The 15,093-nt window shown below is 40.8% G+C and overlaps 1 protein-coding gene across 6 annotated transcripts in view; it reads left to right on the top strand.

Moving 5' to 3' along the window:
* MAGI3 (membrane associated guanylate kinase, WW and PDZ domain containing 3) overlaps positions 1-15,093 on the top strand; it is a 184,500-nt gene that overhangs the window by 141,440 nt on the left and 27,967 nt on the right. For 3 of the 6 annotated variants that reach the window (XR_013545117.1, XM_072997167.2, XM_072997170.2), the window contains exons 14-15: positions 969-1,161; positions 4,261-4,449. Coding sequence is in view for 4 of the 6 variants with exons in the window: in XM_072997167.2 (XP_072853268.2) it covers positions 969-1,161; positions 4,261-4,449 (382 nt within the window). In the remaining 2 variants the exon portion in view is untranslated. Of the gene's footprint in view, positions 1-968; positions 1,162-4,257; positions 4,450-15,093 lie in introns of all 6 variants that reach the window. The other 3 variants (XR_013545116.1, XM_072997166.2, XM_072997168.2) reach the window with 1 other exon arrangement.

Below are 15,093 nucleotides of genomic sequence, written 5' to 3'. Positions count from 1 at the left end.
GAACCATTTATTATTTAAATGCAACACATGCATCTTGGCTAGTCAAAAATAGGAAGTGACAGGTTGCTAACTTCCCATTTATAAAAAAGGCTAACTCTGGATTAAATGAGATGTAAAAACAAAATTTAAATGACATATTTCATCCCTTGTAGATTTTAGGGTGAAATTGGGGGTGGGGAGGCTGGGTGACCACACATTGGGGCCTGAGAGACCGAGAGAAGGGCCTCCTGGAAGACACCTAACTCCTTTTTTCATCAGTTAACCACTTCTTACCCAAACAAAAAACAATTGTGAGGGCCGTTTTTCAACAACTGTGAATGGTAGTGAGCAGAAGAAGGTATCCTGCACACCGTCTTGACTGCTGCCATTGATTTTGTCAACATTCAGACTGCTCTTTGCTATGTAAAACTTGGCATCCTTTTTCCTGCTGGCAGTACGCACAAGATATTGTGCAGCAATATTGGCCCATTTCCTGGCTTTTTTAATTGTGAGTTCAAAAGAACAATATCCCACATTCATAAACTGGAGGGTTTGTTCTTTTTAAAGAATTTCACTAAAGTTTCTCAACTCAAGAGCAGACACCCGTTCTCCAGTACCAAGTAATAAACATTGGGCAAAATCTTTTCCTACCACTTGCACAGTGGTACATTGTTGGAGTGTTTTGGATCAAATGTAAGGGGTCAGTTGCTGTCACCTTGGATGTGTGTAAGCTCAATTATATTAAATGCCATCCTCCAGATGAGCTGTGGCAAACCAGAGTTTGCTTGGGAGCACCATAAAGATACAGTACAGGGCTTTGTTATTCTTAGAGGCTAGTATCTGTCTAAAGTTTGTCACAAACAAATACAGTTGTTAGTAGAAATATGGGATTTTTAAAATGAGCTTCCTTGTTGTATTAAACTCGGAACATTAAATATACTGGTGTATGTGTGTTCCTCATTTTCTTTATTATCTCACTTTGTTACTAGATCTACATTGGAGCCATCATTCCTCTAGGGGCAGCAGAAAAAGATGGTAGACTCCGTGCTGCCGATGAGCTTGTATGTATTGATGGTATCCCAGTCAAGGGAAAATCACACAAGCAAGTTCTGGATTTAATGACTAGTGCTGCAAGAAATGGCCAGGTGCTGTTGACTGTTCGCAGAAAGATCTTCTTTGGTGGTATGTGCAGTATCCATTGATCATGTTTGTTCTGTTATGTTTTCTATTGTCTGATGTCAGTAATAAGGTTAAAATGTTTCTTTATATTTCTTGCAGCTTTTGTCCATTCTTGTTACCAACAGGCTGAGATGAGTTTGGAAATAATGTATGAAATGAAAATAGTATCACAGGATATTAACAGGAATGTTACAGGAATGTCCCCTTTGTACAAGACTAGCAATACAGCATAACCTTATATTGTAAAATCAAAGAAATTAACACAAAGAGGGCCTGGGATACAGTCCCATTTCAGATGTCCTCCATCATGGGTTTGAGAAACGTCTTAGCAACATGATGGGGTCCTGACTCCTTAATTCATTCAGAATTATGTACATGAAGTCCATTCTGATGTATGGCAATTCTAAAAATGAATGACCTTAGAAAGTTCATTAACAGCTCTACTCATGTCTTCCAAGCTCAAGGCTGTGGACTCCTTTATAGAGTTAATATATCTCATGCTCAGTCTTCCTCTTCTCCTACTGCTTTCCACTGTCTTCTCCGTTAAGTCGTGTGTTCTTATTGTGTGGTGCATTCAACATAAAATTACCTAGGTTAATCATGTTAGCTTCCAGTAAGAGCTTGGTTTGCCCTAGAATTCACTTATTTGTCTTTCTGGTAATTAGTGGTATCTGTAAAGCTCTCATCCAATGCCACATTCAAATGCCTAGTTTTGAAATGACCAGCCAGAGGCTGTCTAAAAACAAAAAAGCTGACCCATTGACAGAGTTGTAGCATGCCAGGTGGCACTAACAAGTAGAATTTCCCAGATTGATGAAATCACCAAGCAAAGAGACAGTATTGATAGCAGAAAATTATATTAAATCAAGTTTGTTGCAAGATACATACATACAGCTTTGTCCTCATTCAGTCCAATGGTCATTCACAGTAATATCAACAGAGTTTAGGCATAAATCAGTTCAGAGTCCATGTAAATTAGTCCAGCAGTCAGTCTTCTGTGTAAATCACAAAGGTAAATCACGTATGAACTGTATCAGGTATTACCAAGGATTTGATTATGGATAGGGTTGCAAGTACTTTTATTCCGAACTACTATATATATTTTTATCAATATCTATATTACAGTACTTATGATTTCATTCCTGCTTGTTCAATATATTTTAACCTTCTCAATTCTCTCTCTTAACACTCTTAGCTCAATTCACTAACCCTCTTCTTCTCTCTCCTAAACTCTAACTGCCATTTCACATCCCCAACTGCCCCTCTGACTCCGCCCCTCCTGCCCTATCCTTGGCTCCTCCCTTTTGAGCTTCTGTGATGGACAGGCAGGAATGACATCACCTGTTGGCATTTCGACATTGACACCATCTGGAAACACTTAGATTTTTAATTCTTATGTCCTAACTGTAACCTCTTGTTCAAACTATAGGCTATAAATTAAGATAATCAAATATTATAGCACAGCCTTTTCTTTTAGAATGATACATAGTACGTCATGATTCACAGAGAGATTTGATTGTGATCTATAAAGCATAAATTGATATTCCTCTGAAATTCTTTAGTATGTTCCAGTAACCAATATATATTTACAGTATGATCATTTCAGAATCCAGTTTAAATGCTTGGCATTTGCCATTTCGTATACAGTAAGAATCTTCTTCACAAAATCTTATATAGCTTTGGGGAAGTTCATACAATGATTGTATTTGTCACTGCACTTCCTAGTGCTTCCTTTCTTTGAGGATTGGAATGCACATTGATTGTTTCAAGCTTGTGCGCCACTCCTTTGTTTTCCATGTGGGGTTTTTTTATGTATTATTATGATTTTGGTCATTTCAATCTGTCTAGCTTGAAATGGTTTGATTGGCAATCGATCAATTATTGGAGATGATTTCTTTTGATGACTTTAAGAGCAGCTTTCACTCTACTTTTTAAAATTATAAAATGATTGTGTTTTGAGGGGATGTGTAATCCTTGTGTTTCTTCTTTATAGTTCTTTGTGTATTGTTTCCCCCTTTCCTTTATTGCATCATTAACAAATAATATATTATTCACTTTATCTTTTAGCATCACCAATCTTGGTTTGAATTCCCCTTTGATTTCTTGGATCTTATGGGAGATGTATTCTTTTTCTTTTTTATTGTTATTTTCTATTTCTCTGCAATGAGGATTAAATAGTTATCTTCGTCCCTATGTACCAGTCATTACACACATTGTCAATGGTCCTGAGCCTCTTCTTCCTACGTTGGTACCTAACGGCTGGGTTACCTGCTCCATGCCCTCTTTACATTCCCCAAATTTGCAGTCTTTAGCAGTTATGAAAGAAAAGCTAGCCGGCACCTTCAGCTATTTCTGGGGTGGATGGTAGTGGTGTCTTTTTATTAAAAGGAAAATATTATAAGCAGCAAATAGAGCATTAGCATGTATCTGTTTTGCGTTATACCTGGTGGCTGCTGTCAGCCTGTTGTTTTCTGAAACTAGGAGATCAGATTGGATGTGATGTGGCCACCTGGAGGGTAAGAACAGATTTTCTAAAGAAAACCAATTTCTGTGTTTCAACTTCAGTCCTCATTATCAGCCTAGATTATTCTTACAGTGTTCTATGTACTTTGCAGTATTGTTGTTCTTTTTGTAGCAAGACTATTTAAGTAACAGGGAAGCTGTTTAATTTGCAGGTGGATAAGATCCATTGAATAAAGACAGTATTTTGCAGTAATTCTCTTCTTTCCAACACTAAGGGACTTGTGAGTCCATAGTCTTTAAATTAAAGGAAAGAAAATTCTGAGGAAAAATAAACTCATTAAGGAAAAGCCCAGCTGTGCTTACAGCAGAAGTTTTACAAATGGTTCAGTATTCAAAAAATGGAAAATGATTGCTGTATATGTATATAAAAATAGTTTCCATTGTTAATCTTGTGTGATATACATTTGAAGGTGTTCTACATGCAAAGTATTCTGTATGTTTTTCTTCAACTTTGTCTTACAAGGTTCTGTTTAGTATCGACATGCCTTCACTCAATACTTTATCCTCTCACTATTATTTTTAATTCATTCTTCTTCTCTTTGTGTGTGTGTGTGTGTGTGTGTGTGGTATTTATAGCAGATAAACAGTCAGAGGAAGAGGCATCATCCCAAGTTCCCATCTCCTCCCAAAATGGCTCTCCTAGGCCCAACAGAGTCGAATTACTTAGTAAGCAGTTCCCAGAGGCGTATGATATTGTGCTACAACGAAAGGAGAATGAGGGATTTGGCTTTGTAATCCTTACCTCAAAAAACAAGCCACCACCTGGTGGTAAGTATTTTGTTATCTCAGTTTTGCTTATTAATACAATGGAGCTGAAAATGCTTAGTTCTTTTTCATGGTGCCCATGTATGTACACAAAATGGGTGTGCACACCTGCACTGCACTGCTTCAGAAAGTTCCAAAGACTCAAAAATGGAAGTGCCTTTCTACATAAACTATGCCCACTTTCCTCAGTCCTTTGTTGTCCGCTGCTGCAACAGCATGCAAAAGATTGCTCCAGAGTCTCACTTCTCTTACATTCCTTCTTACAGATAAGTCTTCTGCTTTCTTTTCCCCTTTCCTAGTAATTTATGGCCTCTGCCTTAATGAAGAAGTGTGCCACATATGGCAAGAAAATTCCCCAGTCTGACAAGCATGATACATGCTTATTTTGCCCAGGGGAAGCCCATTTGGTTCAGCCTGCAAAATGTGTAAGAGGTTTACTGTCCTTACACTTAATCATCAGTCTTGCCTTCAATCTTTCCTTTGGGTACAATCCCTCCGAGACACAGATCCTCCTCCCAGGATGATTTCGACCACCTAGGTCCTAGATAGATCAACCATCTCCTTCAATGACATCCCTGGATGTAGAGTCTGTCGCTTCTTCTTCTTCAAGACAGCTATCAAATCAACAAAGAAATTGGAGCATGGCACCCATAAACATACAGCAGCCCTGCTATCAACGTGGCGAAGAAGAAGAAGAAGAAGAAGAAGAAGAAGAAGAAGAAGAAGAAGAGGCAGCCTATAGATCTCATTGCAGTTGCAGCATTTTCAGATCCGCAATTATCAATATGACAGTCTGCTTCTGCTTCTATTACAGATGGTCTGGGTCTCAGAGGGTGAATGCTTAAATCTCTCTCTGCAGAGTGTTGCTTTGCCGAGAGCACCATCGCCTTGGAGTCCACTACAAGAGCAATCCTTGCTTCCACTGTCTGAGGATGAATCATGGTGGAAGTCAAGATCCTTCTTCCTCACTCAGTGGTCTCCACAACCAGGACACCCCAATAGGAAGTGTAGGAGGTCCAGATCACAATTGTTCTCTCAATCACCGCCCTGTCAATACTGACCACACTACTCAAGGTCTCCATCAACAAGTTCTCAGTATTGTGAGGATGCCTATTGCACACCCGTCTTTTGTCCTTCCCACTTTATGTATGGGAACATGCTCTGGCCTTCCCAGTCATATAGGAGCTATTGTCAGTCTCAAGAGCACAGCAGATTTTGATCATGCACACATTCTCATCCTCAATCTCAAGAAGTTTATGTTTTCAGTCCTTGGTGCCAATCTCCCTAAACCTATAAGTGCCATCTTGGCTGCCATTCTCGTCGAGATTTTTGAAATCTATCTCCACACTGCTCCAGTGCCCTCTGCCTTCCACAAAACCCGCACCGCCACCGGGGATCCCCCCACTGCCACCGGGGATCTTCCCAAGCCTTAGCTCTCTGCCCCACCTCACCTGAGGTCTTGCTACCTCTTCCTAATTTGGACTTCCTACTTGCCTCTCGATTTCCACCAGCTTGTGTCCGCTGTTGGGAACTCAAGAGAAAGACAACTAAGTGACAGTTCTGCTGATTTTGATGGGGAGGAGGGGAAAGACTCTGTCCTTGTCCCAGGATCCTCACTTGGTTCTGACATCCAGGATGCTGCCTCTCCCTTCAGAGGATTACCTCATAGAGAGAATGGCAAAATCATTGCAGCTCCCAGTCTTTAAACTGGTACCCCCAGCTAAGAATGCAGTTTTTGCCCACATCCACAAAAGAGCAAACATCGCTATCTAGATGGCGATACTTGAGACCTCGATAGACCTCATCAGCCAGTCCTGACAAAAACCTTGCTCAATTTCACCAACATCTCATAGTACTGTATTAAAATTTTCTATAGGGTCCAACAGGACAAAGTTATGTTCCTCTTTAAACATCCAATACTGAACTCTTAACTTTCCAATGCAGTAAGTATCCAAGTCTTTTGTTTCTGAACTGTTGGGAAGTTACACCTCAGATAATGTGAAGGTTGTTTCATATGTCAATCTGCTACTTTAAAATTTATTTCTTCTCCTGTTTTAGTCTTTTGTCACAAACACAGACTGTATTAACCCCTGGAATTCTACTTCTTTTCTGAAACATGCATTTGTTGCATTTGTACAATCAGCGCTCACACCTAGTAATTGTAACATGTTGGGAGGAGGGAGGGAAGTGGCAGTCTGTTTCCATGCTTTGGAAATATCTGGAACTGAACATTATAACATAAGAACACAAGACAAGCCATGCTCCGTCACATCAAAAACATGTTGGAAGTTTGTCAGCAGGACATGAGTGCAGCTGCACTTTCTATCTTGCACTCCCCAACAGCTGATATAGGAAAGAATACTGGAGATGATATGTATCACCTTTTTTATATATAAACATTTCATTGCCCTAAGGTTCATGCATTTATCTAATTCCTTTTAAAGCCTTCCAGATAGGCTTCTTGTACTATGAGAGAGAGAGAGAGAGAGAGAAAAGCTTCTCCCTACTTTCTTTTTCCACACCATGCATCATTGTATACAATTCTTCATGCTTTCTCGTACTAAAATTTTTAAGATTAACAGCCCATGCATTGTAATCATTCTTCATAGGGGAAGTATTCCAGTCCCTTAATCATTTTGGTTGTCTTTTTGTGTTTTTCCAGCACTATAATACACTTTCTTAGTTGCAGTGACGAGAACTGTGCACACTATTCCAAATACGATACTTGGATAGTGACAGGTTTTTTTTAATTCTTTTTTTATTATGTGCAACATAAAATTTCTTTTTTCATACAGCAGTTGTACCTAGGGTCAATGTTTTCACTCAGGTGTCTACCACAATCCAAGTTTTTTTCCTAGCCAGTCACCACTAGCTGTGTGAAGTAGAAATGTACAGTATTGGTGCCAGTATGTGTTAACTCCATGCTTGCTTTGATTGAATCACATTTGGGGTTTTACTTAGTTTGGAAATCCTTTTTGAGCATTTCACAATCCGTTTTTGTTCTCACTGCCCTGAATAATTGAGCCAATTTGGCCACTTGAATATTCATCCCTAACATATGTTAAACTGCATTCAAACAGCAGTTTAGGCCTTATGTTTTGAATCTGACTTTTTATTGCCCTGGTCTTTTGCCACATCTTAGCATAACTGATATATTGCATACTTCTTTCCATTCAAAAAAGCAACTAAATTTATGTTTCAATCTGTGAATTATCATATGCTGTGCTGTGCCTAAAAAACAAAAACTAAAATGAAGCTAAACTGCCTTATGGATCTTTCTGCACTATGTGCTGGTGCTAAACAGTAAAGTTCCTTTGGCTTGGGATCAGGATAGTTCAAGGGCTGCCTGAATTCAGACCTTTTGTCCTGTGGTACCTTGATTGGAATGGTCTTCGATGGCAATTCACCTAACACAAATTATTTAACAGATAAGAATGCTTTTCTTTACCTAAGCCTTACTTATAAAATACATAGTTTATCTATTTTTTTACTGTTTATCCTATTACCTTCCCTGTTGATTTAGTACATATTGTTTTATATCCCATATACAGCTATAAGGTTATTCCCCCCCTTCCCTCTTAAAAGTCACTCTTGAGGATCAAGGAGCCCTCTGTAATGACAAGCGGTGGTGTACAGGGAGCTGTAGGACGGGGGAAAAGGAAAGAATTTGAAAGGACTGTGTTGGAAAAGTTGAAATATCTTATCATTCACATCACACAGAAGAGTTTTGGGTCCCAGGCTTGATATAAATAAATAATACAATAGAGAATCCTGATTGTGTCTCAGACTTAGACTTGTGATATATGTCTTACCTATATATAGGTAAGGAATTTTGGCACTGTTTTAGTTCTTGAAAACTTTGTTTTATGGGGCTAACTTAGTTCAAAAAAACTAATGAAGTTATAGTCTCCACACAGCACAATGTGTGTGGATTTTCTTTCTTGGCATCTGAGTAAATATATTTATGTTAGTACAATATGCAAAGTTATATGCCCAGAGAACAAAGGTCAAACTTTCTGGAAGAGTTGAAGGCAGCAGAAAAAAAAGAAAGATTAAAGATGAGATGAACTGATTCAATGAGGTAAACCACAAATTTACAAGACCTCAGCAGGGCTATTAATAATTTGGAGTTTATTAATTCATTTGCTGTTGTTTAGTCCTTAAGTCATGTCCAACTCTTCGTGACCCCATGGACCAGAGAATGCCAGCCCCTCCTGTCTTCCACTGCCTCCTGGAGTTTGGTCAAATTCATGTTGGTAGCTTCGATGGCACTGTCCATCCATCTCATCTTCTGTCGTTCTCTTCTCCTCTTGCCTTCACACTTTCCCAACATCAGGGTCTTTTCCAGAGAGTCTTCTCTTCTCATGAGATGGCCAAAGTATTGGAGCCTCAGCTTCAGGATCTGTCCTTCCAGTGAGCACTCAGGCTTGATTTCCTTTAGAATTGATAGGTTTGATCTCTTTGCAGTCCAGGGGACTCTCAAGAGTATTATCCAGCACCACAATTCAGAAGCATCAATTCTCTGGCAGTCAGCCGTCTTTATGGTCCAGCTCTCACTTCCATACATCACTACTGGAAAAACCATAGCTTTGACTATGCGGACCTTTGTCAGCAAGGTGATGTCTCTGCTTTTTAAGATGCTTTCTAGGTTTGTCATGGCTTTCCTCCCAAGAAGCAGGTGTCTTTTAATTTCGTGGCTGCTATCACCATCTGCAGTGATCATGGAGCCCAAGACAGTAAAATCTGTCACTGCCTCCATATCTTCCCCTTCTGATTGCCAGGAGGTGATGGGACCAGTGGCCATGACCTTAGTTCTTTTGATGTTGACCTTCAGGCCATTTTTGGCGCTCTCCTCTTTCACCCTCATTAAGAGGTTCTTTAATTCCTCCTCACCTTCTGCCATCAGAGTGATATTATCGCCTATTTGAGGTTATTGATATTTCTTCTGGCAATCTTAATTCCGGCCTTTCGCATGATGTATTCTGCATATAAGTTGAACAAGCAGGGGGACAATATACAGCCTTGTCGTTTGAATTTTGAACTCATCAGTTGTTCCATATCTAGTTCTAACTGTTGCTTCCTGTCCCACGTATAGGTTTCTCAGGAGATAGATAAGGTGGTCAGGCACTCCCATTTCTTTAAGGACTTGCCATAGTTTGCTGTGGTCCACACCGTCAAAGGCCTTTGTGTAGTCAATGAAGCAGAAGTAGATGTTTTTCTGGAACTCTCTGGCTTTCTCCATAATCCAGCGCATGTTAGCAATTTGTTCTCTAGTTCCTCTGCCCCTTCAAAATCCAGCTTGTACTTCTGGGACTTCCCAGTCCACATGCTGCTAAACCCTAGCTTGGAGGATTTTGAGCATAACCTTGCTAGCATGGGAAATCCTGTATGTGCAATTGTACGGTAGTTGAAGCATTCTTTGGCACTGCCCTTCTTTTGGATGTGGGATGTAGACTGATCTTTTCCAATCCTCTGGCCACTGCCAAGGTTTCCAAACTTGCTGGCGTATTGAGTATAGCACCTTAATAGTGTCATCTTTTAAGATTTTAAATAGTTCAACTGGAATGCCATCACCTCCGCTGGCCTTGTTAGCCATGCTTTCTAAGGTCCACTTAACTTCACTCTCCAGGATGTCTGGCTCAAGGTCAGCAACCGCACTATCTGGGTTGTCCGGGATATCCAGATCTTTCTGGTATAATTCTTCTGTGTATTCTTGCAACCTCTTCTTGATGTCTTCCTCTTCTGTTATGTCCCCACTATTTTTGTCTTTTATCATGTGAATATTTGCACAAAATGTTCCTTTAATATCTCCAATTTTCTTGAACAGCTCTCTGGTTTTTCCCTTTCTATAATTTTCCTCTATTTCTTTGCACTGTTCATTTAAGAAGGCCCTCTTGTCTCTCCTTGCTATTCTTTGGAATTCCATTTTCTGTAACTTTCCCTGTCACCCTTGCATTTTGTTTCCCTTCTCTGCTATTTGTAAGGCCTCGTTGGATAGCCCCTTTGCTTTCTTGCATTTCCTTTTCTTTGGGATGGTTTTGTTGCTGCCTGCTGTACAATGTTATGAGCCTCCATCCATTGTTCTTCAGGCACTCTGTCCACCAAATCTAGTTCCTTAAATCTGTTCTTCACTTCCACTGTGTATTCATAAGGGATTTGGTTTAGATTGTACCTGACTAGCCCAGTGGTTTTTCCTACTTTCTTCAGTTTAAACTTGAGTTTTCCTATAAGAAGCTGATGATCACAGCCACAATTAGCCCGAGGTCTTGTTTTTTTCTGATTGTATAAAGTATCTCCATATTTGGCTGCAGAGAATATAATCAATCTGATTTCATTATTGCCTATCTGGTGATGTCCATGTGTAGCGTGGCCTCTTGTGTTGTTGGAGGCCTCTTTGATGTGAGGACCAACGATATCTTGGATAACCTCTTGAAGTTGAGGAAAACTGTTAGGTCCTATTCTAGCTAGCAGTCCCACCCCAGAGGATCCTGGCATCAACCTTGTCAGCAGAGCAGCTTTCAGGACCACCAAAGGCCTTAAACCTCAATGTTCCTGCACTCATCATCTAGGCGAGTTGGCAGGGAGTGCCCATGGCAGCAGGCCAAGGCCAGAAGGCCCGGCAGCTGCTTTGACACCCTTACCTTGGACATGATTGACCATTCTGTTCATCTTGCCCCCTTTTTTAATTCCTGGTGCTCTATCACATCAGATTCCCAGGTTCTTTCCATTGTGGCCATTGAATTTGACAGCCCTCCTGTGACAGACTGCTTTGTATCCACCGCCCCCTCTCCTCCTTTGGAAGATGAAATTAGGGCCCTACTCCAGAAGGATGCTATTACCCATCTGGATGCTATTACCCGTCTGTCGACCTCTGGGAATGGTGCTTCAAATGCCACATCTACCCAATGGCAGACGTGTGACAGGCGACGGGAATGCTCTAGTGGACCCCCTCAACCATCTTCAGTCGTATTCTCACAAATAGTTCCTAGATGACACTGTCTTCCAACAACTTTGCGGTCATTGGGGCACTCCACACCTGGATGTCTTTGTGTCTCAGGACAACACGAAATGCGGGGCCTTCTGTTCCAGGGCGGGAACAGGCTGTCGTTCCCTGGGAGATGCCGTTATGGTGAACTGGACTTCAAGTCTGCTGTACATTTTTCCACCCATCCCGCTCTTACAGAGAACCATTGTGAATATCCGGCAAGACAATGTGGATGCCATCCTCATAGCCTCCTGGTGGCTCCACCAACCATGGTTCTCAGTGCTCTGAGACAGGGCATCAGAATCCATCAGGCTAGCACTGATTCCCCACCTGCTGACCAAGAATCAGGGCAAGGTCTTCCATCCAGACCTGCAGTCTCTTCACCTGACAGCATGAGGCTCCCTCGTCTATAGCAGAGGTTCTCAGACTGGCATGGAAGTGCTCCACTTCCTTGACGTAAGCCCATAACTGGAAAGCTTTCTGTAAATTTACAATGTCTGACCATTTACTAGTGAGTCCAAAATCTCTCGACACAGTCCTGCAGTTTCTGCTTCACTTGTTTCATTCATTCATTCATTCATTCATTCATTCATTCATTCATTCATTCATTCATTCATTCATTCATTCATTCCATTTGCCGTGGTCTCTCCCAGTCAACTCTAAAGGTATATATGGTGGCTATAGTAGCTCACCAGCTGCCTTCTTCCCAGGCAGCTGCACTCTTTCGACACCCTACCCTGAAACAGTTTTTGCAAGGACTAAGAAACATGTGACCAGCCTATAAGCCTCTCACACCACAGTGGTCACTCTAGGTGGTCCTTAATAGGCTTATGAAGCCTCCTTTGAACCTTTAGCCTCTGCATCAGACCAGCTCTTAACCCTAAAGACTTCTGGTGGTCACTTCGGCTCGTAGGGCAGGAGAACTAGCTGCCATGAGAGGAACCCTCCATTTCTCCAGTTTCACCCTGACAAAGTGACCCTGTACCCGGATCTCTCCTTCCTACCAAAGGTGTCATCTTATTTTCATTTAAGTCAACCAGTTGTGCTGCCCACCTTTGTCCCATCACCTACTTCAGCACTGGAGAGGGAGTTGCACTCCTTGGATGTCAAGCAAGCTCTCTTTTATTACGTTCATCAAACTGTCACCTTCTGCACTTCAATAGGACTCTTTGTGCCCTTCCATGGCCCCTTTAGAGGGGTGCTGGCCACCTATCAGTCCATCTCCAGATGGATTGTGGTGACCATACACCTTACCTACCAACTGACTCAGACACATCTCCCAAGTACATTTAAAGTACACTCAACGAGGGCCGTGGCCTTATTGACTACTTTTCTTTGAGGGATGGACATAGCAGATATATGTAGAGCCACTATGTGGGCCACGCAATCCACCTTCATGCACCACTACGGCCTCGATGTCTGGGCCAGATCGGAGACTGCAGTAGGTCATGCTGTCCTGTCTTCTGTGCTCTCATGACATCCCTCCTCCTGGTAAGAGAGCTTGCTAGTCTCCCATTAGAGTGCATTCACAGAGACCACGAAGAAGAAAGAGGTTACTTACCTGTAACTTTGGTTCTTCGAGTGTTCATCTGTAAATTCACAGTCCCTGCCATCCTCCCTGCTGTCTGTCATGTATGCTATTGAATGCTGTGCAGCGGTGGACAGTTCTGAGAAACTGAGGCAATCAGTGCTGAGGGCAGAGTTATAGCAAGCGTGTGGGAGGTCCCGGCACCATGTGCTCGAGCTAGAGCTAGAAACTTCCGAAGCTGCTCTGCAGAGGCGCAGATTAACCCATTAGTGTGAATTCACAGATGACCACTGGAAGAACCCGAGTTACAGGTAACCTCTTTTTTTGTAAACACTCTAATTTGAGTTTTGCCCTAGTATGAACAGCAGTGCCTTTCTTTTTGCAAATATTTTAAGAACGATTCTACAGTATGTATCATAGGAAAGTGGTTTTGCTCAGTCTGCTCATAGAATTAAAATAAAAGGAAACTCATGGAACGGGAGGTTCACAAGCCAATCAAATTATCTTTTGTAAAGTCTTGCTGTCATGAAGACATATTAATTCCTTTTTCTTTTAAATATTTTTTCCTTATTTGGTATAATACTGGTTGCTATAATTGAAGTGTTGTTGTTGTTGTTGTTTTTGAAATATTTAGCTCTGTATTACTTACTGACTTTTCATAGTTAGTTTTTCTTCCACCTGTTACACTTTCTGCAGAAATATTGCAAGAAAAGACTGCCTTGTTTTGGACTACCTGTGCTTTTTAATATGGTTTGTTCTTAAAACTTCATTTAAAATGTCTTGTCACAATGCATTTCATGAAATAGCAAGTAGTTGTGAAAAATGAGGTATTACTCTGGTATTTGGTCAGTATTCAGATATTCTCTCTCTTCCTTTATAAAAGCAGTTGCTATGGAAACGATTGAAACTGGAGCTGTCATCCTCTGATGCTGTAGGATTGATTATGTGCCCTGTGTTGGAAATAAGAAATGTGATTTTCATGCTGCCAAGTCAGGGTTTAGCATGAAAGAAGAAATTATTGTTGATAACTAAGCCAAATTATCCTGTGTAATCTTGATGCTCCAAAATACAACACTTTGTTGTGTTCAGGGAAAAAAAGGAAGGTATTTTGTTTGGCAAGACAGCTGAATATAGGGAACTTCTATGGTAAGTAATGGAACAATGCTGAATAATTATTTCAGCATTTCAAGACATCAAATAGCAGTCCTGGGTTTTGGTAGATCTAAGAGGTATTGCTTGTAGTTTGAACTTCTTAATCCTACAGTGCTTTATTTTGAGTTGAAGGTCCTCTTTTAACATAATTAGCAGTCATGATTCAGCATATTCACTATATATTCATATCCACAAGTTATTTTGGGGATTTATAGATTCAAAATTTTAAATTAAAATTTAGGAATATAAAAGAAAATACCTTCAAATGGCTTCTAAAACTGGAAGTCATAGAATCATAGAAAAGAGAAGCTGGAAGGGGCCTACAAGGCCATCAAGTCCAACCCCCTGCTCAATGCAGAAATACAAAGCACTCACCAACTTCTGCGGTAATTGGTTCCACTGTCATACTGCTCTAACAGTTGGGAAGTTTATCCTGATATTCAACCGAAATCTGGCTTCCTTTGTATTGCATTTTATTTATTACAGTCAGGTGACCAGCTCACAAAACATATTATATGGCTAAAATATACAAAATGCAAATAAAGGAGTGTACAACAGTTGTGTAGTAGTTATAGTATATGGGGAGAATCAGTTTAACCTGAGCCCGTTGTTGTGTGTCCTGTACTCTGGGATGATCGAGAACAGATCTTGCCCCTCCTCTGTATGACAGCCTTTCAAATATTTGAAAAGTCCTATCATATCACCTCTCAGTCTTCTTTTCTCAAGGCTAAAAATGCCCATTTCTTTGAGCCTTTCCTCATAAGGCTTGGTTTCAAACCCCCTGATCATCCTTGTCACCTTCCTCTGAACTTGTTCCAATTTGTTAGCATCTTTCTTGAAGTGTGGTGTCCAGAACTGACAACACCCAGCTCTACCTCTTATTCTCTACCAATCCAGGTGTGGCAGTCACCGTTCTGAACTCGTGCCTGGACTCAATAATGGTCTGGATGAGGGTTAATAAACTGAGGCTCAATCCAGACAA

The sequence above is a fragment of the Pogona vitticeps genome, chromosome 4, assembly GCF_051106095.1.
Source record: "Pogona vitticeps strain Pit_001003342236 chromosome 4, PviZW2.1, whole genome shotgun sequence".
In the NCBI taxonomy this organism is placed as follows: Eukaryota; Metazoa; Chordata; class Lepidosauria; order Squamata; family Agamidae; genus Pogona; species Pogona vitticeps.
Note: the sequence above shows the minus strand (reverse complement) of the source record. Positions and strands in the feature narration are given on the sequence as shown.